Source organism: Simochromis diagramma, unplaced genomic scaffold, assembly GCF_900408965.1.
Source record: "Simochromis diagramma unplaced genomic scaffold, fSimDia1.1 OVJJ01000621.1, whole genome shotgun sequence".
Classification (NCBI taxonomy): domain Eukaryota; kingdom Metazoa; phylum Chordata; class Actinopteri; order Cichliformes; family Cichlidae; genus Simochromis; species Simochromis diagramma.
This window is the reverse complement of record NW_024387452.1, coordinates 1-26,702: the sequence shown is the minus strand read 5'-3', so window position 1 is coordinate 26,702 and position 26,702 is coordinate 1. Positions and strand designations below refer to the sequence as shown.

At 42.3% G+C, this 26,702-nt stretch overlaps 2 protein-coding genes and 2 long non-coding RNA genes across 5 annotated transcripts in view; 3 read left to right on the top strand and 1 right to left on the bottom strand.

The window, feature by feature from the left end:
• Nucleotides 1–8,860, top strand: part of LOC120722828 (protein NLRC3-like) — a 45,227-nt gene extending 36,367 nt beyond the window's left edge. For both annotated transcript variants that reach the window (XM_040013970.1, XM_040013971.1), the window contains exon 9: nt 8,849–8,860. The gene's annotated coding sequence lies outside the window, so the exon portion shown is untranslated. The remainder of the gene's footprint in view (nt 1–8,848) is intronic.
• On the bottom strand, nt 232–20,510 carry LOC120722835. The gene is made up of 4 exons (XR_005693610.1): nt 20,409–20,510; nt 8,281–8,288; nt 3,871–3,876; nt 232–242 (listed from the first exon to the last, which is right to left on the bottom strand). It is a non-coding gene; the product is annotated as an uncharacterized LOC120722835 (long non-coding RNA).
• On the top strand, nt 11,053–12,302 carry LOC120722837. Its single transcript, XR_005693612.1, has 2 exons — nt 11,053–11,096; nt 11,437–12,302. It is a non-coding gene; the product is annotated as an uncharacterized LOC120722837 (long non-coding RNA).
• Nucleotides 20,511–21,554: 1,044 nt separating the features above from the next.
• On the top strand, nt 21,555–23,290 carry LOC120722830 (NLR family CARD domain-containing protein 3-like). Its single transcript, XM_040013976.1, has one exon. It carries the CDS (start codon nt 21,561–21,563, stop codon nt 22,464–22,466), a length of 906 nt encoding a protein of 301 aa, XP_039869910.1. The 5' UTR covers nt 21,555–21,560; the 3' UTR covers nt 22,467–23,290.
• Nucleotides 23,291–26,702: the final 3,412 nt, after the last annotated feature.

Below are 26,702 nucleotides of genomic sequence, written 5' to 3'. Positions count from 1 at the left end.
AGTGCTGATAGTGGAATCTATCGTCGCAGTTCGTTTCCACCCTCAGCAATATGACGCCATTTCAAAAATAGAAAAATAATTTAGACTGGATCACTGCTGAATCCTTTCAGACAGGGACTCGCTTCCTAATTGTCCCAATAAGTGGCTTTCTCCTGAGCCCATTTTAATTTTGGAGAAACTCACTTTGCAACCGTTCCCGACAACATGTTGTGTAGTTCTTCCTGTTCAAATGTTCAGATGTGCTTTAAATGACAGAGATTTAGCAACAAACTTTCAGTGCACTGTGAAAGTAACAGAATAAAAAGGAAAAAAGAAAGAAAGGCCTTGTTAAGTCATGACACGTGTTCTTCATCCCAGGAGGGGAAATCATACCAAACCTAACTGGCAGGTTCAACTTTGCAACAAAAGACAAATCATCAGCCAGATTAATCTCAAACATTCATCCACTCAGCCACACACCTCACACCACACAACATAACCCTGTTGTCTCATCACATAACGACTTTCTTCTCATGTAACCAAATGTGTGCCATGTTAAAACTTCTTCACACATCAGAAACTCAACAATCAGCTCACTCATTCAAGACCCCTCATCAGCATCCTGTTTTCTCCTCTATGATGCAACCATCTGTCCTCCAAAATAATATTCGTCCACTAGTCTATGTGTCACTTTCATCTTACTAGTGACTTGGACAAGATGACAAACAGAATCTCATGCTTCATGAGTCAAATTGTTGTCGTGTTGAACAGATTCATGTACTGATCGTCTCCAGAATGTTAGAAGAGCTTCAATGAATCATTAGAAACAACTTACAGCTGCACAGTTGTGTCAAACACATCTTTGTGTCATTGTGGGGTTTTTGTGTTTCTACATGTGACACACGTCTAAAACATGCACACAATTTGAACACAAAACAGGGACATTTGTTACCACAGCCAGATGCTGGGAGCCATTTACTTGTAGTCCTGTGTCTATATATATGTACCATTAGATGTTATTGGAATGAAATGATTGTCAGCTTTGATAGTTTCATGTATGTATGACGGTGAAAAAGCCGTCGGCCTCTGGAAGGAAACAGAAGACATTTCAGAGGCTGCAGCAGATTTCTTTGATTTGGGGCCTTTTTCAGCTTTATTGGACAGAGCAGTGAAGATAAGTGACAGCAAAGCAGAGGGAGAGAGAAAGGGGGCGTGGCCCGGGTCACAATCAAACCAGGCCAGCTGCTCTCCACCTCGTGGCACATGGTCACCTGCTCATCCTAGTGAGCTCCACCAGCAGCCCTTTCACACACTTTACACTGTCAAACACTGTGTGTGGACCTCAGCTAACAACAGGCTACATTTAAGTCTGGACTACATGCTTTTATATTGAGGAGATTTTTCACTGTTTTTATTCCATCAGCAGCTCAACATCATGAGCAGCTTTGACATAAAGACATCAAACTCAAGCTGACTTTAAACTACTTTTAATACAGGGGCTCAAAAACAACAACATCTTTATTATATATCAGGACAGAAAGTCATTTCATCTCAAATGGAAAACAGCTTTATTTGGAATAACCAGCACTATCAACTGGTTTGGGATCTCCACCAGTTTCATGTCTTTACAGCTTCTCCAACAAAGTTCCTGTAAAATCAGCATGTTTGTCTTTATTGGTTTGATAGTGATTGATTATTCAGTCCCAATCTGCTGTCATCTAAAGAACAAAATGATGTTTCTATGAGTCAAAAAGCTCCAGATGTTGTCGGCTTCACAAAGAAAACAAAGAACTTAAACACAAAGTGTTTGGAGCCAAAATGTTCCCAAGCTGCTCTTTTTGAAATGGCAGAGGTACAGTGGTGTCTAACAGCACACTGTGGAAGGCAAACATGTTATTGTTGGATGAAACTTCATGAATCCTTTGTAGATTTGAGCTGTTGGAGCCTTTCTTTTCTCTTCAGGTGTACAGATGCTGAGGAGGCAGGTGAAGCAGGTGGAGCTGTTGTGATGCTGGCAGAGGGTGTGTCTTAGTAACTCTGTGAGGTAGAACTGGATCCAACATTGTGGATGTGTTGATGTTGGAGCCATTAAGAGTCTCTGGCCACACTGTAGGATTTCCCTTTGATCCACTGTGGGGGCATTTTGGAGTCTGTCAGTGAAACTCTTCATGTTTGTGTTTGACTCCAGTTTATAGAAACAGAGAAATGTGTCATGCTTTTGTTCGGCCTCCACAAATACACACATTTGTTCATTGGTTGGACTTTTTGTAAGGAGACACATTGAAAACCATGTTAATAAGATCTTGTTGTTTCCTGTGGATCCGACACAGAGAGTGGACTTCAGACAGAAAGCGTGGAAGAGATTTTAGAGGCCGTGTGTGGCAACAGGAAGTTTCTGTGTGTTTGCTGATCTTACATGTGGAAAACAATACGTGATGTTTGTGGACTTCTACAATGATTGCAGCTGCCGTCATAGGCAACTCTCGCATTTAAGTTCATTTTATTAGATAGTTAAGTTTGAAACAATAAGTAGTTGAAACAGGGGCGATTCTAGGATCAGAGCTTTGGGGGTGCTGAGCACCAGGAGAGCTGCCCAGCCAGGCAAGATAAACTTTACTTGTCACAATGAGACTTCTTCCCCATCTCTGTCAGTCCCTGCATCCCTAAATGCCTCCAGTTGTCCCGAGTTCTCTCTGACTGTCTCCTTGGTGCATTTTAACCCCTGTTCCTCCCTGTCCTCATCGTCTGTTGTCTTCGTCTCCGTTATCAGTCATCATAATTTTACCATCTCTGTGCAAGTCTGCAAATTTCTTTATTAAATCATGAGATTCTTAAATTCATCAAGTCTCTCTGTGCCTGGGTCCTCGTCACAAAACATGACATCACTGTTTTGTACATTTTAACACAATTTAATCCCAACATTTGTGAAAGAAAAGCAAAACACTATTTTTGAAAAGTCTGTAACAAAACCATCAAATCTGATAAAGGTTATTTAAATGCTGCAAAAGAAGAATGGATTAGAATAAAAGAAATACATATCCTAACCTTAATTACTGGGGGAGAATAATGAATGATGCTCACAGTGAGTAAAAAGTAAACTGAGTGCATTTTTTGGACAGAGATTCACTTTTAATGTGTGTGTATAATATAATACAGACGCATAAAAAACACTCCCGAAACAGAATAAATTATTACAAATAAATTATTACAAAATATTTAAAAAATATATATAAAAATGGATGCAACTTTGCCTGTGGTAGAATGTATACAATGTATGAAAAAATCTTTACTGCAGATGCTAATTTTACTAATTTAATAATACTAATTTTGTGTTGTAAGATTTATGAGTTTCATGCTTTCATAGTGGTCCTTAGGAGAGCTTGACATTTTTATCAGGTGGTCCACACTGTAAAAAGTTTGAGAAACACTGATAAGTGTCTGTGTGCTTTTGGAAAACATTTAAAGCTGCAGTACAGAATCTTTGAAACAAGCTTAAAACATTTTTAGAAACAGAGCTTCTGCTTCTCTTTACAGCTCCTCACTCCACCAGGGCTGTTTGGTGCTTTCTGATAGTGTGCAAATGTGGTGCACGTACTGCAGCAGTCATACAGACAACTGGACGGTCCAAAAGTTAGCCTACCTATTACTGGCTGAGGTTTTAGTAGAGTTGTGGCTGAACCACATAAAAATATATAATTAATTTTAATCTCCCCAATCAATGATCATGTTATGTTGGAATGTTGTTAAAGAGGCTCAGAAATGTTTCAACCCAGTTTGTTTTGCAGATTCTGTACAGCAGCTTTAATATAGGGAGGACACAACTTCCTGATTGTGAGTAAAATCAGGTTTTTGTTTCTTTGTCAGTTTAACAGTTTCTGTTGTGCCTGTCACTGCTCCCTGTCTGTTTGCTTACCTGGTTCTTCCTGACCTTGTGCTTCTCCTCACGTTCCTCTCTTTCCTCTCTCCCTCTTTGGACTGACAATCATACACAAATAGATTGTATTCAATTAGATGAAAAATTACATTAATATGAAAAAAATACTATAGGGCTTTGGAGCGTGATGTCACGGGGGTGGGCGTGGAAAGGATTTTGGCCCGATCTGCCATTTTGGGGGTCTAGCGCAAGTGAAAAGGGAGCGAAGGCACACACAACAGCCATGGTTCGTATTTGCTGTGTGGTCAGCTGCAATGTTCGATCACACGACCGGCAAGAGAATAAGCTTGAAAATGGTTTATCTTTGCATTCTTTCCCAACCTGGAAGCAACATGAGGCAGCTCGTGTATCGATGTTACCAAACGAAGGCGTCCAGCCTGGATAGCAGCTGTGAGACGAGCTGACGTGCAGTTCTCTTCCATCTCCAAATATCTGTTGGTACATTTTCATTCCGGTAAGTTCTAAATATGTTCATATCTCTCTTTATAGCCTATTAGTTTTATTTTCTATGCGCTCTGAGCTCGTAGCAAATTAGAACAAACATCCTACTGAGTGATTTTGCAGAACTACCTTCTATTTATAGAGTTGCTAATTATTTGGCATTATTGCAGCAAACCAGCCTATGAAATGGATGAAACACATCGTGACTGAGTTCCAGCGCTACACAAGGGACCTGCTGCAAACATACCACCATGCCAATCAGATTACTACTTCCATGTGAGGGTGAAGAGGTGATGTAAACACATGATTTTGTGTAAACATTTTGTCTTTTGTAAACTATAAATGACATGGATTCTACATTGGAACTGATGTGATGTTCTATAAGGTGGTTTTAATTTTAAAAAAGAGGCAAAAATTAGTTTGTTTCTTTATTCAACTTTTGAACAGTGGGACTCAGTCAGTAGATATTCAGTAAATGCAAATTATTTACACGGCAGTGCACTACAGGCATAAATCTAGACCCCTAGATAAAACATTATGGGTCATTCCCACAACCCACAGCTTTACTGTGTTCCAGCAAAGTATCCAATAGCAGTGACAACTCCTCCACAGTAGCAGGTGGGATTTTTCTGTTTTGAGGACGGCTCCTTTTACCTGTCAATACGGATGGTCTGTTTATGTTTTGATCAAGAGCCTTTTTTTGGGCAGCTGAAGAGGAGAAGTCCATCTTATGGCCAACCTCTGGCTGTATCTTGGTCATATTACCCAGCAAAACCCAGTATGCAGGTTCATCTGTAACAGTCCTTGTGCCACAGATCAACACTGTTGCTTCTACATTAAACAGAAGAGCAGCGACGTGGCTGCAGGTCTCTGCGACTCCGGCCATACAGGTGCAGTGGGCAGCTTCAACCTTCCCTGTGATGCTCATAGTGACCCATGGCTGCAATGCTGGTTCATTCAGTCTTAGAGTGCAGCACCTGAAACACACACAGACAAAGTTCATTTAAAGACAAGAACTATGAGCCAAGGCCGACGTAAATATGTTTTATCTACTTTATCATAAATGTAACAAAGTGTTTAGAAAGTTAGCACATACATGTCATTTTTCATTTCTTTATGTGTCCATCTATAGAACGCTGCATGTTATAGTGTAAATCTGCCTGTTCTCTGTCAGAAACCTGCCTGCAGAAAATGAACCTAAAGCATGTAATGCAAGGATGTCATCACTGTCAAGATGGAGAAAGCATAAAGTGACAATTATGAATCACTTAATATGATAAGGAGATTCTGCAGGTCATTGATCAATGTATAAAACTAAAATAAAATGTATTTTTAGTGACACAGGATACAAACATGGAAGCAAGATGTATAATTAGAATTATTTATAATAAATGTGAATAAATTAGTGCAATTTCTTTAACCATAAAGAATAACTAAATCCTTCAGGACAATGTCACATCAATGCACTGAACTCACTATGTTATCCCTCTAACAGCCTCCACATGTTCTCACTGTAATTTCCCCTCATGAATGAATTTATGCTGCACTAATGTGAATGTTTGCAGGGAAATCAAACGCATTTCACACGCAGTACTCGAGCTGACTTACCTTTGTTTGAATGACGACTTGTACGCGCTGACTCCACAGACAAGGTACGAAAATATGTCAGGCTACGTCAGCAGCGCTTGGTCTTCAGGGTTTCTACTCCACGGCCGTATGTCATACGGGTCCACATTTCCAATGCACGCTATTTTCTGCAAGTACCGCTGCTTCACCTCTGGACGCAATCGGTCTCTATACAGTTCACTCTCTTTTGAGAGGCTCTTAAGCATCTTTCTTGTAGTCGTCGTTCCAACACAGTGTGTTTGTTTTGATTTGTAGACCCCGAAAATGGCGCTGCGCTCCCACAATGCATTGCGGCGTGACGTCAACTCCAAAGCCCTATTAAGATCACTAACAAAAAGTCCTCTCTCAGTGTACTTTAACAAAGCCAATCTGAGCCATGAGCTTCCCAAATACAAGCAGTATATTAAATGCCCGACCAGAGAGGAGAGGACATTAGACCACTGTTACAGCACGATCAGCGGGGCCTATCGTGCGGTGCCCCGCGCTTCACTTGGACTTTCTAACCACGTCATGATCCACCTAATCCCCGCCTACAGACAGAGGCTGAAGCTCTCCAAACCTGTCGTGAGGACCAAAAAACTGTGGAGCAACGAGGCTGTGGAGGAGCTTCGCACGTGTTTGGAGTCTACAGACTGGGACACAATGAAGGCTGCTTCTAACAGCTTGGACGAGTTTACGGACACTGTCACCTCCTATATCCACTTCTGTGAGGACAGCATTGTGCCATCACACACCAGGGTGAGTTATAACAATGACAAACCCTGGTTTACTCCTAAACTCAAAAAGCTGTGGCTGGAAAAGAGAAAGGCGTTCAGAAGCGGAGACAGGGACTGCTACAGAGAGGCCAAGTACAGGTTCACTAAAGAAGTGGACGTTGCTAAACATCAGCACTCTGAGAAGATGCAGCAGCAGATCTCAGAGAATGACTCGGCCTCTGTGTGGAAAGGTTTTAGGAATATCACCAACTACAAGCCTAAAACCCCCCACTCCACTGATGACTTGCTCTTGGCCAACACCCTTAACAACTTTTACTGCCGTTTTGACGAGCCATCAGGCAGCCTTCACACCTCCAACGGCCCCAACAATAGAGGCACTTTGGACACTCATTCCCCCACCTCTCCCCCCTCCATAGAGCCATCACCACCTTCAAACACTTCACCTACAACACCCCCCTCCTCACCCCGGTGACGGTGTGTCTCCTGCCACCCTCAGACACTGTGCAAACGAGCTAGCCCCAGTGTTTTCTGGCATTTTCAACTCCTCACTGCAGGCATGTCATGTGTCTGCCTGCTTCAAGTCCTCTACCATAATCCCTGTCCCCAAGAAACCTAGGATCACTGGACTAAATGACTACAGACCTCTGACATCTGTGGTCATGAAGTCATTTGAGCGCCTGGTTCTCTCCTATCTCAAGACCCTCACGGCCCCCCTCCTGGACCCCTTGCAGTTTGCATACAGAGCCAACAGGTCTGTAGATGACGCCATCAACATGGCCCTACACTTCATCCTGTAGCATCTGGACTCCCCAGGAACCTACGCCAGGATCCTGTTTGTGGACTTCAGCTCTGCCTTCAACACCATCCTTCCAGACCATCTCCGAGACAAGCTTTCCCAGATGAATGTGCCTGATCCCATCTGCCGGTGGATCACTGACTTCCTGACGGACAGGAAGCAGCATGTGAGGCTGGGAAAGAATGTCTCGGACTCCCGGACCATCAGCACCGGCTCCCCTCAGGGCTGTGTTCTTTCTCCTCTGCTCTTCTCCCTGTACACCAACTGCTGCACCTCCACCCACCAGTCTGTCAAGCTAATCAAGTTTGCAGATGACACCACCGTTATTGGGCTCATCTCGGACGGGGATGAGTCTGCCTACAGGAGGGAGGTTGAACGTCTGGTGTCTTGGTGCAGCCACAACAACCTGGTGCTGAATGCCCAGAAGACAGTGGAGATTATTGTGGACTTCAGGAAGCACACAGCCCCACTCCCCCCCATCATCCTGACTGACACCCCCATCACCTCTGTGGACTCATTCCGCTTCCTGGGTACCACCATCACCCAGGACCTGAAGTGGGAGCCCACCATCACCTCCGTCATTAAGAAAGCCCAGCAGAGGATGTACTTCCTGAGGCAGCTGAAGAAATTCAACCTGCCAACACGGACGATGATGCAATTCTACACTGCAATCATCGAGTCCATCCTCACCTCCTCCATCACCGTGTGGTACGCTGGAGCCACTATCAGGGACAAACAGAGACTGCAGCGTGTTGTGCGCTCTGCTGAGAAGGTGATTGGCTGCAGACTCCCATCTCTACAGGACCTGTACACCTCCAGGACACTGGGGCGTGCAGCTCGGATCTCAGCTGACCCTTCTCACCCTGGACACAGTCTGTTTGACCTGCTCCCCTCAGGCAGGAGGCTCCGGTCCATTCGCACCAGAACCTCTCGCCATAAGAACAGTTTCTTCCCCTCTGCTGTCGGACACATGAACAATAACCGTATGACTGTTCCCACCACTAACACATGACCCTATGCTGTGTTCACTGCATCATTCCATGTTTGCACTGATCACCACCTGCACTCATGTATATATCTTTCTACGTAGCACTTTTAATTCTTATTCTTATTTTTATTTTTTCATGTCTATTTAAGCGTAATTTATGACAGTATGTTTGCACTGAAGCACCGCAGCAATTTCCTAATGTTGTAAACCTGCTCAACATTTGGCAATAAAACCCTTTCTGATTCTGATTCTGATCCAGTCAGTTAGCTAGTAAGTATCCATTTCAAACAGGACAGTGGTAACAACAGCAGGCTACGGACAATTTTAAGTTTTAGATTTTAAATAGGCTGTATGCATTTCAATGGGAGCAACAGGACGGTCAAATCTCGCTGATTTTACTACAGAGCAGGACAGATTGTAGGGTAGCAAACATCGTCGGAAAACACATTTTCAACACTGCAGGTTACCTGGTGTAATGTTTTACAGCTAAAAAGAAACATGGTCTGACTCCTACCTAACTATATAAAGAGTAACTGAAGGTTAAATGTAGCTAATATGTCCTGTTTTAAGCCAGGCACTTACACCTCCGCTCCGCTGCGTCTCAGCCACCATCGCTCTGGCAGAAAGGGCGCTAGAGCCAGAGTAGAGGAGAGGCGAGCTGGAACAAACCATTATGGGAGGGGGGGTATCTATACTTTTGTTGTTAAAATGTTACGTCTCAACCAAATACTGTATGCTTTTTATATTTTTAGTAGTGTGTCACACAAACAGCAAATATTGTCAAAAAAGTAAGAAATCTTTGGGGGTGCTTTGATTCATTTTGGGGGGTGCTGAAGCACCCCCCAAAATGGGCTAAAATCGCCCCTGAGTTGAAATATTAAGAAATAAATAGTAATTCATGTTTGTTGATTAGATTTATATGTTTAAATGTGTTATTTGTGCTAATTGTGCAATTAGATAGGAACCTTTTCTAAAGTTGTTATGTGGCTAAGAGGGCATTTTTTGGCTGTCACACTCAGCAAGCTAATTAAGAGACGAGCCACGAGGTTTGCACGTGTGCAGAAAGATAAATAAAGAGTGCCTTTTTTTGGACCTCCCACCACGTAAAAATGAAAGTTTATTCCCTTTGAGTGAGGCCAATGAGGTAAATGTTCTATTTATTATCGTTGTGTGTAAATGCGCGACTGTTGCGTGGTATTCAAGCGCAATAGCCGCAGTGTGAAGTGTAATGTGTACTTTATTGATCATTTTGTTGGAATGTTTCATTGTATATAATGCTTAAGGACTTTAGTAAGAATATTCATTTAAGTTTGTATTTCCTTTTAGTTCTGACGGCATTGTATCGGCTGTGGTTGGACATCATTACATGTTAAGATGTGGAAGAATCCTCCTGTCCGAAATAAATGTCAGTTTAAACACAAAGAACAAGCTGAGCTTTATTAAGACTCGAGGGGAGTAAAAATGATCATTGTTCTGACAGCATTTTGAGTGGGAACAGTTCAAAGTTATTTACTGACTGAAACAATCTGAATGTTTCTGTGCACGATGAAGAAGATCAGCAGCAGCAGCTCAGCTGATCAATGAATTGACATCTATCAGTCGTTTCATGAGATGAAGTCATCAGCAGACATTTGTTTTAACTGTGTGATGAATGTCAGAACGTCAGGGCTCTGCTTTAGTCACTACTTGATGATCATTGGCTCATTGTTGAATCCAGTGGCCCAGTCTGACCTCTGACCCTTTGCTGCATGTCTTCTGTGTTATCTCCACTTTCATGTCTGATCTTCTGCTGTATCGTCCAAAATAAACATGTGAATCATTTCCAACACTTCAGCAGATCTTTAGTTTGGGCAGTACAGCACAAAATAACACATATTGTACTATACTGCCCACTTCCTGATCTTATTGGATCTGTGTGTGAGGTTGGTGAAGGAAACACATGTTTACTGAGTGAGTCGCTGCCATTAGGAACTAGTTTTTCATATCACAGCCTAGAAATCACACAGGACCATTTCTGCAAGTGAAAATTGGAGGAAAATAATTGTATAGTTTGTGCGTGTGAAGTAGTCAGACTGGAACGTCAAGGACGATGGTAGGGAAGCAGACATTTCAGATTTCCAAGGTGAGCAACTTATTTACAGTGAAGTTAATTTAATGTAACTTAACAAAACTTCCTCCCCAAATAAACTCTATTAACAAAACTCAACATAACATGGATCTGGTGACACAGCTCACCTCTCCTCTCGCCTGCATCTGGTAGAGACTGGCTTTAAATAGGGCCACCAATTTCCCTCCAATTGCCCAGCCAGTACCACTCACTCAACTGGGGGATCTAAAACGCTACACAGATTATCCAAAAAGCACAAAACCTCTACACACTTCTAACATGCACATTTACACAACTAAATGGCAGTATTAACGAAAGGAAAAACATTCAACAAATCCCTTTAAACCTTAACACAAACAAAAGGAAGCATCTCTATGGAAAAAGAAACCCCTCCACTTTGTTTGACCTGCTGATGTCATATGTGACATCATCAGGACTTTAAAATGAGGAAATCCCAGGCGGGCGTTTCCCCACACCTGACCCTTATGACGACTGAAAAGACAAACAAAGTAAGTATGAACAAATGACTTAATCTGTAACATAATAAAATATAAAGAAACATAACTTAGTATTTGTCTTAATTTGCAGAATGTTTGATTTGCCGGCAACAGAACGCTTACACAAACAAACCCGGGATAGTGAGTGAAGCAATGTTACTTGACAAATAGCAAATCATAGCAAATACATAGAAACAGAATAATGTGTACAATGTGCAAGAAAAGGTAAACACATATGGGACAAATGGAGAGCATTGCAACTGCTCCTCCACTTTGTCACAGTGCGACTGTTGTTTGTAAATGAAAACTTATCCCAACTACATGTGCTGCTGACCTTTGACCTTTTCTTTAGGTGCACAGAGGCCAGAGGAGTCTGTGGAAACATCCAGAACTGAGGCAGTGCTACAGATGTCTTCAAATAAAGTGGTGTATTATCCATGGATGCGTTCCATTCCTGTTTAGATCTGCTGGCTGTCAATGGGCTTCATTCCATTTCAGACTGCCGGTGGTCGGCTGGAATCTAAACTCAACATGGCTCCTGTGTTAGAAGAGCCTCTGATTTTAAAATATGCACATTGAATAGTTTCTTTCCAGCACTATGGAGCTACCAGCCCAGTATATGTAGCCACAGTAGATGGAGTTTTCAAGCTGGACTGACAAACATCATGACTCATGTGATCCCTACATGTGGACCTTTCACAGATGGATCCAAGTACAGATTCAACTCTGCATTACATTTGACTTCAGCTGTTACACACTTTCATTTTCTAGCTGTGTCACTTCCTGCTTTTTGGATCAGATAGTTTATCCATGTCCACAAATGTTTGGCTGCATATTTTTATCATCTCTATTTTCCAGTCTTCATGCAGCCAATATTTCATGTGAACTCCAATCTGCCACCTGCCATCACGTTTTCAGGGTTAGTTCAGTGTTGGAAATGTAGGACAAACAGCAGCACATGTTCTCTAAATGTTTGCAGTCATTTTTAAATGACGCTGATACTACAAGAGACATTTTCCACATTCATTGTCTTTGAACAGAGAATAATAAAGCCATCAAACATATACAGGCTTCTGCAAATACAAACTTCTGTGGTGCATTTGATGACCTGCAGAGGAGAACAAGTCGGGCTTTTCAGCCCTAACACAACCTCTTTGTTCTCAATACTACAAAACCTTAAAAGGCTGATATGCAAGTTTGCATGAATCACCAACACAGTTGTGTTTGTTTCTAGTGTAGTTATAAATAAGGTGATCAAAGATCTGCTGACTGATTAGATCCAGTATCTATTACAGATGAACTGGACATCACAGCATGTTGTTAATCCGTCATATCAAACTAAACAGTGTTGCTGGTGTAAATATCCTCCAATAAAGTCAGATGGGCTGAGGGCTGCTGTTGCCAGGTAACGCATGATGTCACACTGGATCTTCTGATCTTGAGCATCGTAGCGCTCGGAGTCTGATGTTGCCTCATGTGTTGTCATGCACCAACATGACGTTCTACTAGTCAAGGCCTCACCTTCACCCACTGATGCTGATCACACAGACCCACTAATAGAACTGTTTTATCAGGTTTTATGCAGCGTCACCATTAATGTCACATTTAATCAGACCACATTTACATTACAAGCCCACTACAACCATTATCAACATGTTAAATTACATTATACATCTGCAGTGGTTTAAAGCACCACTATTTTAACCTGATTCATTTCTCCACCTTAACACTTCATTCCTCAAATGAAGCAAAAAATGTACCAACAAATAATTTAATATTTATTTTCCAACTTTTACACGTGAAATCAAACAAGTGTATTTAACAGTGAAAACCAGAGTGGAAGCTGCTCATATAGAGTCCAACCCAGGCTAAAAGTAAGTTGAGTAGACCAGCACCATCAAAGTGTCGGCTCTCTGAACACGGTGCAAGATCGCCATCTGCAGGACAAAACTAGTTTTTCTCATCCTCCTCGTCAACGTCAAGAAGACATCATCGTACAACAAAACATGCAGATCAGGTGACATGACTGTCTGAGAGGCGGAGTTAAACTGTGGCAGGTAAGCATGTGGAGGAGGAGCAACAACTGCAGCATGACGCTGGAACATCATCATTGCATTATACAGTTTCCTCTCTAACTGGATGATGCTGTGAACAAAAACAGCTGTGGAACCATTGGCCATTTGCCATAGTGTAGCTGAGTCAAAACAGCCCAAGTGCTGAGAGGGAAAACATGATGATTTATGTAAAGTCATAACTGGCTGCAGCAGCTGAGCTTTGACCTGTGAGCTGCAGCTTAAGCTTCTTTTATGGTTCAGTGTTTAATGTTTAAACTGTTTATGGCTGCACACACGCCCACAGTCAGGTTGTATACATATTGAAATATTATATACAGTGTGGCAGCTGACCTTTGACCTTTGACCTGCGAGCTTCAGACTCATTGCTGGTGTGAGGTGTTTAATACTATTGAAGCTTGCAGACACACCCACATCCTCTGATTTGTTCTCAGGGTTGTTCAGTGTGTTGGAGTTGGAGCAGAAACCTGCTGCAGGTTAATTATTGATCAAACAATATCACACAAGGTGCAGCAGCTGAGCTTTGACCTTTGAGCTTCAGACTCTTTGCTGGTGTGAAGTGTTTAATGTGACTTCAGCCTGCAGACACAGAGGACTGATGAAGCAGAAGATTGTCTCTGTTTCTACACAGACCTGGTCCAGACAGCAGAGCTGCAGAGGGAAGACGTTCATGGGAAGAAGCTGAGTAAGTGCAACGTCCTCTTTGAATCCTGGATCAGGAAGTGAAGCCGGTGAATATTTGGTGTTTAAATAAGGTTTCTGTCTTTGACTCAGTCTGCTGTCACTTTGTTTCAGAGAGAAAAAGAGATTTCAGATTAACTGCATTATATGCTGAGTAACTAAATGCTGCAAGTCTGTGGTGTCACTCCCAGCAGCATCACGTCATTTCTTTACTCTGACCTTTAACATCAGTTCACTTAGCTAGCAGAGCAGCTAGCAGTTAGAGTATGAACTCTGTGTCAGCAGTCAGCTTGGTCCTGGTGGTCACCTGGTTTCATGTTTGCTGATGATCCAGATGTGTCCACATAATTATTTATTTCTGTAAATGTAAAGACTTTACAGATAAACAACAGCAGCCCTCTGGCTGGACTCTAACCTGTGAGTTTCCTGTGACTGAAACCACAAGCTGACATTTTCCTTCTGAAGCAGCTGAATGGATGTTTAAGTTTACCTGCATACATGGTGCAAATAAACCCGCTTTGGATGGTTTGGAGGCGGAGCCTAAAGCAGGACTGGATTCTAATGTGATTGGTCACTTTGATAAGGTGGCTGGAACTCAGGTGGTCGAGCAGGTCACCTGCTAACCAGAAGGTTGGTGGTTTAATGCCAGTCTGCATGATGTCCTTGGGTAAGATACTAACCCCATGTTGCTCTCCGATGCAGACGCAGGTTCTGCAGCCTCTGCAGCCTCTGCAGCCTCTGCACTGCTGTGCCATCAGTCTGTTGGACAGTATTTGATAGATTTCAGGGAAAAATGAAGGAACATGAACAACTGGTCAGAAACACTTATACTTTATACATCATGCTTTTCTTATGCAACATCCACACGTGAATCATGAAACTTTAACATTTAAAGGATCGTAGCTCTGTTGCTAAATTATCTGACTCTTGTTTTAACCCTTTAGAGCCGATCGGAGCAGACACGCTCTGTTTTGCGTAACTATTTTTAAATCCCGGTAGCACTGCAACCACGTAAGCTAGCGCAAAAATTTTTTTTGCATATGAAACCGGAGGAGTTGTACTTACATCTTATGCCATCAGTTTGTCCTAGGTCACGGTTTCCTTCCACATAAAGCTTTGCAAAAACGCTTGCAAGAACAAAAACATAATATTCCAGAAACACGCTTTGCCAATCCGATCAGCTGTTCATAACACTTCCTACGTTGGAATAGACGTCAGCGCGAACTTTTGCATTTCTGCCATTACCTGCCCGAAACTGGAAGTGACGTCATTTTCGCGGAAATGTAGTCTTTTTTTATGATCAGGGCCTCAGTGCATATACTGGTCTTTTTAAAAGTTATCTTTGACTTTATGACTTTCTGTGTCGTTTCTGGGATGCTTAGGACTCATATTGCACTGCTGGAAATAGTTTATTTTGATGCATATGCTGCTTTTTTGCAAATTTGCAGTATAATATTTATTTTCGTTTTTCCTGCAGTGTATAAAAATTGGTGTATTTCAAAAATAAAACTATGAAGACACTCAAAATAAATTTCCTGTGGTGGGAAACAATTTTGTGCAACTTTTTTGTATTTACAGTTTTGAGGGATAAGCCTCTTAAATTTCTCTAACTAGAAATATATGTTAAAAAACAAAAACGATTTTCAATTTTTTTGTAGTTTATTGCACTTTTTTGCAATTTATGTAATTACTATGCACTTAATGAATACATATTATTAAAATCTGGGCTATAATGGTTGTATTGATGTATAGCAACTTGAAATGCTCCCACAAATGGCTCCACAGCATGTAAAAATATAATATAAGCTCTGGCGGACTTGGTTCTATGGTAGGTCTTAAAGGGTTAATGGTAATAGTCAAAGTGTGATCGGTGAATTGTGAGCAGCAGAAAGGATGAAAGCACTAATGCTGGCACAAGGGGCCACAAGCCAGTGTACTCCAAGTGGCAGCCTGGGTAAATGGGGAGTGTTGCATTAGTAAGGGCCTTCTGAACTAAAGCTTTACCAAATAAAATGCGTGGATCATAATGAATAAGACTGTCATGCTACTGATGGCTGAAAGAAAAGGAAGAGGAGGAAGGAGGCATGTTAGGAGTAGGGATGGGTATCGTTTAGGTTTTATCCGATACCGGTGCCAAACCGGTACTTTTGAAACGGTGCCTGTGCTTAATCGGTGCTCGAATCAGTGCTTAAAGAATGGAGAACACAAACTTTGTCCTAAAACCTCTCATGTTTAGTTGTTTTTTTTGGAAAAAGATAACAATGTTAGCCTTTTTTGCAGCTATAGGGCATATATGGTTTCACTCTATCAAACAAGAAGACAGCCACATGTAACTACGACGGTGTTTGCTTGTTCACCTTACATTAATGTAATAACGTGGTTAGCCTACTCAATGTAAATTACACACGAACAACATTAAGCTACTCACCCAGAGAAGAACGGCTGCTGCTGCCGTCATCATCCGTCAACATTTCTGCTACACTGGCAGGGCTAGGGGCCAGGACTCTCCTCTTCGGGTTCTTGGGGGATGTTGCTAACTCCGGGTCCAATAACAGGCACCACACCAGCAGTAGATGTGCTCGGTGTGAGGTCTTGCAGCAAGCTATCAGATACGGTGCATTTCTCGGCTTTTACAAAATGCTATACGTCACCGGGTGTTTCATGGTAAATGGACTGATTCTTATATAGCGCTTTTCTACTGTCCCGGAGTACTCAAGGCGCTCTATAAAACATGTCACATTCACCCAATCACACCCATTCTCACAAGAACTTTATCTGTACTCAGTGTTTTCTAAGTGCATTCACACTCCGATGGATCCATCAGAGAGCAAGTTGGGGTTAGTATCTTGCCTAAGATACTTGACACACAGGTTGGAGGAGCCTGGGATCAAACCATCAACCTTCCAGTCAGTAGGTGACCAGCTCTACCTCCTGCATCTGAACTAAGCAGAAGTACACACCAAACTCAATGGATAGTCAAATGTAGAATCACAGAACAGAACTGCAGGCTGAGTTTGGATGTTTGTCTTTCACACCTCTCTGTGGCTCACACACACAGTGACGTCAGACACAGTCACACACACTGTTTCATCTGCTTTGTGCACAAATTCATTACTTTCTTCCTTCAATGATCTACATACGACGTGCTGCCCAGTAAATACTTTGCAATGTATTCAGTGGGCAGATGTTGATTATATTGGTAAACAGGCTGTAGCATAAACATCAGGTCTGTTCTGAAAACTGTCTTTATTTTTTCAAAGTAAGGCAATATCTGTGGTCTGATACCGCGGGCTCATGGGCTAAGGACTTGGATTGACAAGTCAAGCGCAGATGATTGTGTTGTTTTTTATAAAGGCTTGTGTGTGTGCCTTCCTGTGTGTGTCCTTGTGTCAGTGGAACTGAATCAGTGTGTTAGAGAAAGTGCTCCTCTGCTGTGCCGTCATCGTGTGGATGCTTCTTTTAAAGTTGGAACTCATGTTTTTATGATCTGCTTCATTTCATTGAACCTTTATTTCTAACCATGAAGTCCCTTTGAGGTTACAGCCTCCTGGTTAGGTTTAGGCTGTTATTGTGCTTCAGGCTGAAATATGAGGAGTAAGGAGTGGGGCTGGTTAGCCCTCATGACCCTCACCATAACACATACGTCACAGGACAGTGTTTACCACAGAAACTCCATGAAATGATCAATGAGAACTTTAGAAACCCGTCAGTGTGATGCTTCCAGTACAACAGCACCTCTGAGTGTGTGTGTTTGCCTCTCAGACTAACTCCACCCTGACATCAAGAAGATGGAGGAAGAGGATGGAGCAGGATCTGCAGCATCCAGCTGTGTGTCTGTGAGGAGTGACTGGTCCAAAGAAAAACCTCTAAACTTCAGTAATGAACCTGCAGCAACAATGTAAGAGAGCTGCTGACTCATTTATTCAGTGTAAATAATGATTTTTGATGCAATGGGAGAAGAAAAATGACAAAAACAGTTTTAAAAATAAGGATTAAAATATTACAAACTATGTTTTTGAGTTTCCTGATGTAGCACAAAAATATATGAACATAACTGTATATAGGACAGATATTTTACGGTTCTTTTAGGCAGCACCAAAAAACAAAAAGACTATTTTTAAGCTGTCTGAGGTAGTGAGTCAACATGTCACACTGGGTCAAAGGTCAGGGAGTAAAAGTGTGTTTTAAAGGAGGTTTAAAAGCAGCGAGTGAAGGAGCCTGTCGAGGTAAATCGTTCCATAACTGATCAAAGTCAGTTGGTGGACCTCTGTGTGAAATCAAGCATCTGGTTCACAGAGAGGATAACCCTCACATGGGCCGTACAACATTATATAGGGAGACAAAAACAGAGATTATCGTAGCCATCGCTCTCTCGCATGGACGTGGCAGTCTTGCTGTCTGCTGCGAATCCTCCCCGTACCTCCGTGACCTCGTCTGGTATCTGCTCCCTCCTCTGTAAGAGACAGTAAAGGAAAACACGTCTCTGCCTAGTCTTGAAAATCTAATCTTATCATCCATTGTTCTTCTAGGGCCTCTTCTTCTTGTGGCCTCAGCTAACTGCTAATATTTAAATGGCTAACATTGCCTTTAGACAATAATTCTGATGGCAAAAGAGCCAAACGGGACAGGCAAAAACAAAAACAAAAACAAAAAAAAAACCGTTATGATGACACAAGGGATTTGGACATTAGTCAGGAGGAGTGGGCATTTAACAAATGTGACATTTCTCTGACATAGACTTTGTTAGTTCATTTGGCTTCATTTTTCTTTTAATACCAAAATGATGGTTTGTAATCAAAGTCTACAAACATTTTTAGCCAAACCAGCACCAATGTCCATTTTTGGGTCGGTGGCTCAACTCATTTTAATTTTTGTGTTGCTTGCAATGACATTTTGTACACACAGTGAGTTTAATGACTTTACTGATCCTCCTAATTTATATCTAGCACCATTATCAGGTCAACTTTGCGTGTCTTATCTGCTTCATTAGACCCCGTAGATGTTATTTAAGCTTAGCACTGTTAATGTGAATATGTTAGAATGTTAATCTCAGTATTTACCTGCTAGCAGTAACCTGACAGAGCTCTTAGGATGACTAAAGTATTGCTATCATTATGTAATGCAGTTTAAATTATTTTCTTTTGTACCAATTTGTTGGGAATAATTGCCTTTTCATTGTTTTGCTTAATTGCTTCTGTAATTACTTATGAACCAAAATAAATTTCAATTTATGGTAATAAAAAAAAAAAAGGCTAACATTAACATGTGTGCCAGCCAGGTTCACATTTATGATGAACTATGATTAATTAACTGATGTTGGAACTGGAGCTTTACTGACCTCTGAAATTCCTCCTAAAGTGTTATTCAGTGTTGTGACAGTCAGCTGCTTCAGCTGCTGCTGGGATGGGCTGTGGCAAAGAGAACAGAGAAAATCCAAATCAGAGTTTTTCTCTGAATTAAAAGCAAGGAAACAACAATATATTCTACATGGTGAAACTGATGGTTTCTGGTGTTTGGGTCTGTTTTTCTGTATTCATGCAGATAAAGTGTAAACTCAGATGAATTATACCATCAAATGTTAAAGGAAAATATCAGGATGAGTGTCTGTGAGCTGAGAAGGACGTGAAGCGAGCAGTTTATCCCAGAGCTGAAGCTGCTCTGTGTGCAGAGATGAGCTCAGATTCCTGCTGTGATTGATCAACAGTCACAGAAATGTAGACTTGTAGTTATTACTGCAGTATGGTCACAGCAGATACTGATAAACATGTATTATGAGGATGGATGATCAAGTTTCTCACTCTCTCCTTTAAACCTCAGTTTTTTTCTTCTTCACAGTTTATCTGTTAATTTATTAATGAATAACACTGAAAGAGTTTCTGTTATATTTCCCCTTGAACATCAGCTTATTAGGGCGGCATTAGGAAATAGCCCCCCTCCAAAGAATGAATAAATGAATGATGATAATAATAAAATGATTAAAAAGCAGAGCTCAGAGTGGTAGAATGGTCAAACATGGATCCACGGGTGGTTCAACTGCATTTGGTGACGTGACTAAAGCAAATCTTTCAAATAATTCCACCATCAACGGGATGTTGTCTCCTTTACTACGGTTACTTTACTTGGTCACCGTGTGAATTTCTTTGAAATGAACCAAATTCTTTTATTTGTTGGTTGTTGCATATTTAACCTCTACAGTCAGGAAAGGAGGAGATGAGGCCTCAACAATGTTGGGTTGTAGCTGTGGTTCAGGTTAGAGTGTCCATGGAATAAATGTAAGTCAGTGAACTGGAAACATGACTGTGTTCAAACTTTGTTTTCCTTTGTTTTCCTTTTTATAATGAGTCTAATCAAAGGTGGACAGAAGTATCTCCACTGTGACTTTTCTGTGTCACCATCAGAGCTTCTGCACAGTGTCATCAAATCTGGATGTTTGTCACTAACAGTCACTGATTTTAGTGATAAAGAAATGTGTTCACAGAGGGAGGAAGAGGAAGAGGAGTGGTGTTTGTGAGGAGGAGCAGCCGTCCTGCTGTGCTTTGTGTCAGGACGTCCTGAAGGATCCAGTCTCTACCAGCTGTGGACATTGGTTCTGCAGACAGTGCATCTCCTCATACTGGGACCAGTCTGCTTCATCAGGAGACTCCTCCTGTCCCCAGTGTGGAGAAAGATCCAGAAGCAGAGCTGGACTGCAGACAGCCAGTCAGAGCATCTGTGTACAAAGTAAGACTGAACATCTGTCTGCTGATGGACTCATTTCTGAAAACTGGACTTCTTGTGTTGTTCAGACATTGAAGAGTTTTCTTTCTCTTTAGTCTCATTGTTTTTCTTTCTTTCAGCAGTTGTTGGTCTGCAGGAGGTTTTAGATGAACATAAGATCAGTCTGAGGAGGAGATGTGAACGTGTGACTGAAGGAAGTGATGAAACAGGAAGTAGAACCCTCCTCAACAGGATCTACACTGAGCTCTACATCACAGAGGGACAGGGTGAAGAGGTTCATACCCAACATGAGGTGAGGCAGCTGGAGACAGCTTCCAAGATGGACGCCCTCCATGACGCTCCAATCAGGTGCCAGGACATCTTTAAAGCCTTACCTGACCAACAGAGACCCATCAGAGTGGTTCTGACCAACGGCGTGGCTGGTGTTGGAAAAACCTTCTCAGTGCAGAAGTTCACTCTGGACTGGGCAGAGGGCTTGGAGAACCAACATGTCAGTGTGGTGGTTCTGCTTTCATTCAGGGAGCTGAACCTGATCAGAGATGAGCAGTACAGTCTTCTGGAGCTGCTCCATGTTTTCCATCCAACATTACAGAAGGTCACAGCAGAGAAGCTGGCTGTCTCTCAGCTTTTGTTCATCTTTGACGGCCTGGATGAAAGCAGACTTTCATTGGATTTCACCAACAGGAAGCTGCTGTCTGATGTCACACAGAAGTCATCAGTCAGCCAGCTGCTGACAAACCTCATCCAGGGGAATCTGCTTCCCTCGGCTCTCGTCTGGATAACTTCCCGACCCGCAGCAGCCAATCAGATCCCTCCTACATGTGTTGACAGGCTAACAGAAGTACGAGGCTTCACTGACGCCCAGAAGGAGGAGTACTTCAGGAGGAGATTCAGTGATGAAGAGCTGTCCAGCAGAATCATCTCCCACATGAAGACATCCAGGAGCCTCCACATCATGTGTAGTATCCCAGTCTTCTGCTGGATCACTGCTACAGTTCTGGAGCACATGTTGACTACAGAGCAGAGAGGAGAACTGCCCAAGACTCTGACTGACATGTACTCACACTTCCTGCTGGTTCAGACAAAGAGGAAGAAGAACAAGTACCATGAGGGACATGAGACGAGTCCACAGGAGCTGACGGAGGCTGACAGGGAAGTTCTTCTGAAGCTGGGGAGGCTGGCGTTTGAACATCTGGAGAAAGGAAACATCATGTTCTACCAAGAAGACCTGGAGCAGTGTGGTCTGGATGTGACAGAGGCCTCGGTGTACTCAGGAGTTTGTACAGAGATCTTCAAAAGAGAGTGTGTGATCTTCCAGAAACCAGTCTACTGCTTTGTTCATCTGAGCATTCAGGAGTTTCTGGCTGCAGTCTACATGTTCCACTGTCACACCAACAGGAAGACAGAGGTGCTGAAGAACTTTTTGCGAAAAAAATACTACGAGTCCTCTCTGGATGATTTCCTGAACAGAGCCATGTATAAATCTCTCCAGAGTGAAAATGGCCACCTGGACCTGTTTGTTCGCTTCCTTCATGGCCTCTGTCTGGAGTCCAACCAGAGACTCTTAGTAGGTCTGCTGGGTCAGACAGAGATCAGTCCAGGAACCATCCAGAGAGTCATCAACAACCTGAAGAAGATGAACAGTGATAAAATCTCTCCTGACAGAAGCATCAACATCTTCCACTGTCTGATGGAGATGAACCACCTCTCAGTACATCAGGAGATCCAAGAGTTCCTGAAGTCAGAGAACAGATCACAGTTTCTCTCTGAGATCCAGTGTTCAGCTCTGGCCTTCATGCTGCAGATGTCAGAGGAGGTTCTGGATGAGTTTGACCTGCTGAAGTACAACACATCATGGCAGGGACGACTGAGACTGATTCCAGCTGTGAGGAACTGCAGAAAGGCTCGGTGAGTCCAGATGTGATCATTAACATCATTGATCAGTGTAGGTTAGTAGTTTAATGTTGAAAATAAAATCAGATTGTAACCACAAAGTGTTTGTGTCCGTACGCTGCAACCTTCCACACCATTCCTTTATTGTACAGACTCAGCAGCAGCTCCATGGATCCCAAATCCAAGAGTGGAGAACAGATTTGAAGTGTGTCACATCCATGCAGTCACAGCTGTTTCCACCATGTTTCCACTGATATTGATCCTGTTCAATGACACGTTTCATATCAGTGAATATGTTCTTTAGGACGTCCACTGACATGTTTAAGTGTCCTGCTGGAAATCACTCAAATCATCCATGAAATCCATGAAAAATCCTTTTAGTGTTTCTAACTTCACCCTCTGTCCTCTCTCTCTCTCCATCCTCCTCACTGCTTCTTTCACTGATAATCACACAAACATCGTATTCAGCTACAAAATAACACAATAATATCATCTGATGATCATTATTATAAGATCAGGATCCATATTTGATATCAGAGTAACACACTGCTTGGTTATGTGCAGTCATCATCAGTGACTGTGGGTCAAACAGAAGCTCTCTGATTGGTTGCTGACCTTGGTCACCTGTCCACTCTCACCTGTTTGTGTTTGCTCTCTCTTTGCTGTCTCCATCCTCTCTCTCCTTTCTCTCCCTCTCTGTCTTTGTACGTCACTCAGGTCCAATGGAAACAGTGACATTTACAAACCAATCAAAGACAAACTGATCCATGTCAGGTTATAACAATATTCAAAGTGAATACAGGCTGCTGCTGGACACAGACAGGTAACATCATTTTGACTTGCTGTCACCTGTGAAGGAAAAAATGTCCATCCCGGTTTTCCCTCCAAGGCACGAGCGATAAGCAGAGTTCTGTCCTTTCCTTCTAAGATTCCTAATTATTTAAAGTCACACTCAGGTATGCCATTCAGCGTGTTAGTACGAGCTCGGGAGCAGCTTGGGAGAACAAGAAAACAGAGACTGCTTTAGGTTGCCTTCCCAATCGACTCAAAGGTTTATTTAGTACATAACAGCTTATATAGAGAAAAAAAGGTTCGTGTGTCAGTTTTCCCAGTTCAAACCGGTACAGACCAAATAAGGAAACGTCTTCCTGCCTAAAGAAGTATCCTTTGTGTAGTTTATCAGTTCAGCTACAAATTATGATCATCCCAGCAAAATACACTCCTAGACATAGAATACAGAGTTCTTTCATTAGTGAATTCTGAAACAAACCACCTGGCCTTTAACGAGCCTTTTTCTAAGAGATAAAGAAAAAGGGAGGATGGGAGTAAGGAAGTGGTCTCGTCTCTGTGGTGTTTTCGACCTTGGGGTACCAGCCTGTGAGTCTTACACATTAATTCTTGGGTCACAGAGAAAGAAAAAAACAACTAGTAAATGGGCCTTATTGAGTAACAGTTTCATGTATGATATCACTATAAAACAATATCCTGTAAATGCTATCATGGTATCAAAATATCACAACAGTTTCCCCCTTTTATCATGAAATGATAACATAGTATAAAGACAGAATGTAGTAACATAATATAAAGACAAATCATAAACTTAAAACAAATCATAAATGTAACTAGTACTTCGAGTAAGCTTAATATCAAAAATCCTGAGAGCATATACATGGTATCACACAACAGACAATAATTATCAAAAACAAATAATACATGCTGCAACGGTTACAAAGGCTACAATTAGTTCCTTCCATCTTCCAAACGTGTCCTGTAGCCACTTATCTAGCCACTGACTGTGGCCTGTATTGGCAATTAGTTCTATCTTCAATGCTTCAAGTCTATTCATAGCTTGTGTGAATGAACCGTTAGGGGCGGTATTATTGGGAATGAAAGTACAGCATACATCAACAGTCACTAGACCACAGGTACCGGTCCAATTCACAGGTAGGGCTAGTCTAAGAGTATTGTTGCACAACCAATAACCGTTAGGGATTGCTCTAGTTAGGCGCGTGACCATGTGTGATTTAACTAACTCCCCCCAGTCAGTATCATTTAAGACACCTTCTGGGGGAACAATGATCGATTCTCCGCTCGAACTTGAACTGTGTGTATGTTCCTCCAGATATGATAAAACTTCAGCCACAGAGACAGCTAGCCATGTCTCATTACAGCGTGCACCTGGGGAGTCAGAGAAGAATGTATAGTTATCCTTTGTATAATCTATGTGTGTGTCTGGGCCAGTTAACTTTAGTCTGCGCAGACATATCATACTAGTATTAAAATGGAAAGGGATCTGTCCTAGGGGTAGTGAGGGTTTTAACCTATTCTTGGGGCGTTTCATTGAGGCGCAGGTCCCTGCGGTGTCATTAGATAACTTCAATAATTCGCCTAATGGAGTCTCAGGGTTAGTTGGTGTGTGTGTGTGTGTCTAAGTAAGCAGTCGAGAGGGCTCAGAGTCAACTGTAAAGTGTCTTTAAGGAGAGCATTATCTCTGCCGATTTCCTCTAGTCCCTCAGTGAGGGGGAAACCGGATATGGGGTATCCTACTATTACCTGTTCTGGATTAGCCTTTGAACAGACATAACAGTTACTGTTTCCTAAATCACGAGCGGCTGTTCTAGCATTTTCATACCAGGAGTTAACTCCTGCTCTACAGGGCGCATAAGATGGTTTATTAGTTGTGTCTATGTTGCTATTTACTGATTTTAGGGAACGTAAGGAGTGCATTAAGTATGTGTCTTGCAAAATAGAGCATGAGGTATAGTCAGCAAAATATGACCTGCAGAAATGTGAACATGGTTGCAGTTTACAATACAAAATAGCAAAGAAAAATCCTAAGGTTAATGCGATAGATATGATAAATAACCTAAATATATAAGAAAAACAGTTCTTCAGTCGTCTCCTGGCCTGGTCCCAGGTTCGAGAGACACAGAATAAGCGTCGTATGATGACAATGGGCATTTCATTTTCTCCATTATCAGGATGGAATGAGTCTAGCTTTATCAGATTAGACATCATGTGGTACTTTTGGCTTTCTGTTCCTGCTGGATGTTTGAGTACCTTGTTGTTGTTCAGGTGAAGCATCACAGAGCTCTCTGAGTCTTGGCTCTTTCAGGCGTTTTGTGTTAATCAGTGATTGTGTGTGTATGTGGATTGAATTGGATCCTGGCGCTGGCCCGCCGGAGATGTCATCTACCCGTGTGTTTATTTGCTCTGGTTCCGGGCGTTGGCCCGCCGGAGATGTCATCTGCTTGATCCGACGCCTGAGATGGTCCGATTGGGCTGGTCTTAACCCTGCTGGCATGAATCCACTGAGGTTGTCCGTCTGTGAGGATGCTGGTTCTTCGTCACTGCCAGTACAGTCTGGGGCTGGAACACGCGCGGCCTCCCAGAGTGTCCTTGGTTTTAGCGACTTCACCAACACGCATCTCCTTGTCTCCACTGGTGGAACTGTGGAGGGGAAAGGCTGAGAGAGACAAACTTTCTGATAGTTATTATTCAGTTTTTCTACCAGATTGTGAACATCAGTGGACAATGCAATATACATCACCTTCTACTAGCGGTGCCCCTCTGGAAGCTGACCATGGTGTTGGAAATAGTCTTATTTCAAATGGAAATAATTTGGTTACTGCAGATGGAGTCATAATGTATGAAATGGAAAATCTGGTTGTGATAAATGCTGATGTTTTGCTTTTGGTCTCCCTACATTAGTTCGCGCACATGTTAGACAGGTTGCTAATATGCTTTTTACTGCATGTGATGTTTTCTCAATTACAAATCTTGATTTTATTGCCCCTATTACCCCTCTTTGTCCGACATGACTCACACAGTGAAAATGTCGGACAAGGACTGGCATCAGGGAATATGGGAGGGCAATCAAACCCTTAAGATTTTTGTATAGGCCATCTCTGTCATCTAAGGTACAGTCATCATTCTCCCAATAGGTGTAATCACATGCAGAGGCTTGCTCTTGTATGAATTTTAAATCAACATTTGTTTCTAAATAGTCTGGGAGTGTAACAAGTGGCAGCTGTAGGGGCACAGATAATACTTCCTGCGGAGGTGGGAGCTGTGATGCAGCTGCAGCCTTGGCTGTCACGTCTGCTAAGGCATTACCTGTTGCTTCGTCTGTGTCAGCTGTACTGTGTCCTTTCGTTTTTTACAACTGCAACGGCCGATGGCAGCTGTATAGCCTGCAAAAGTCTTTGAACAAAATCAGAATTAGCAATTGATTTTCCACACGGCAGATCTAAAT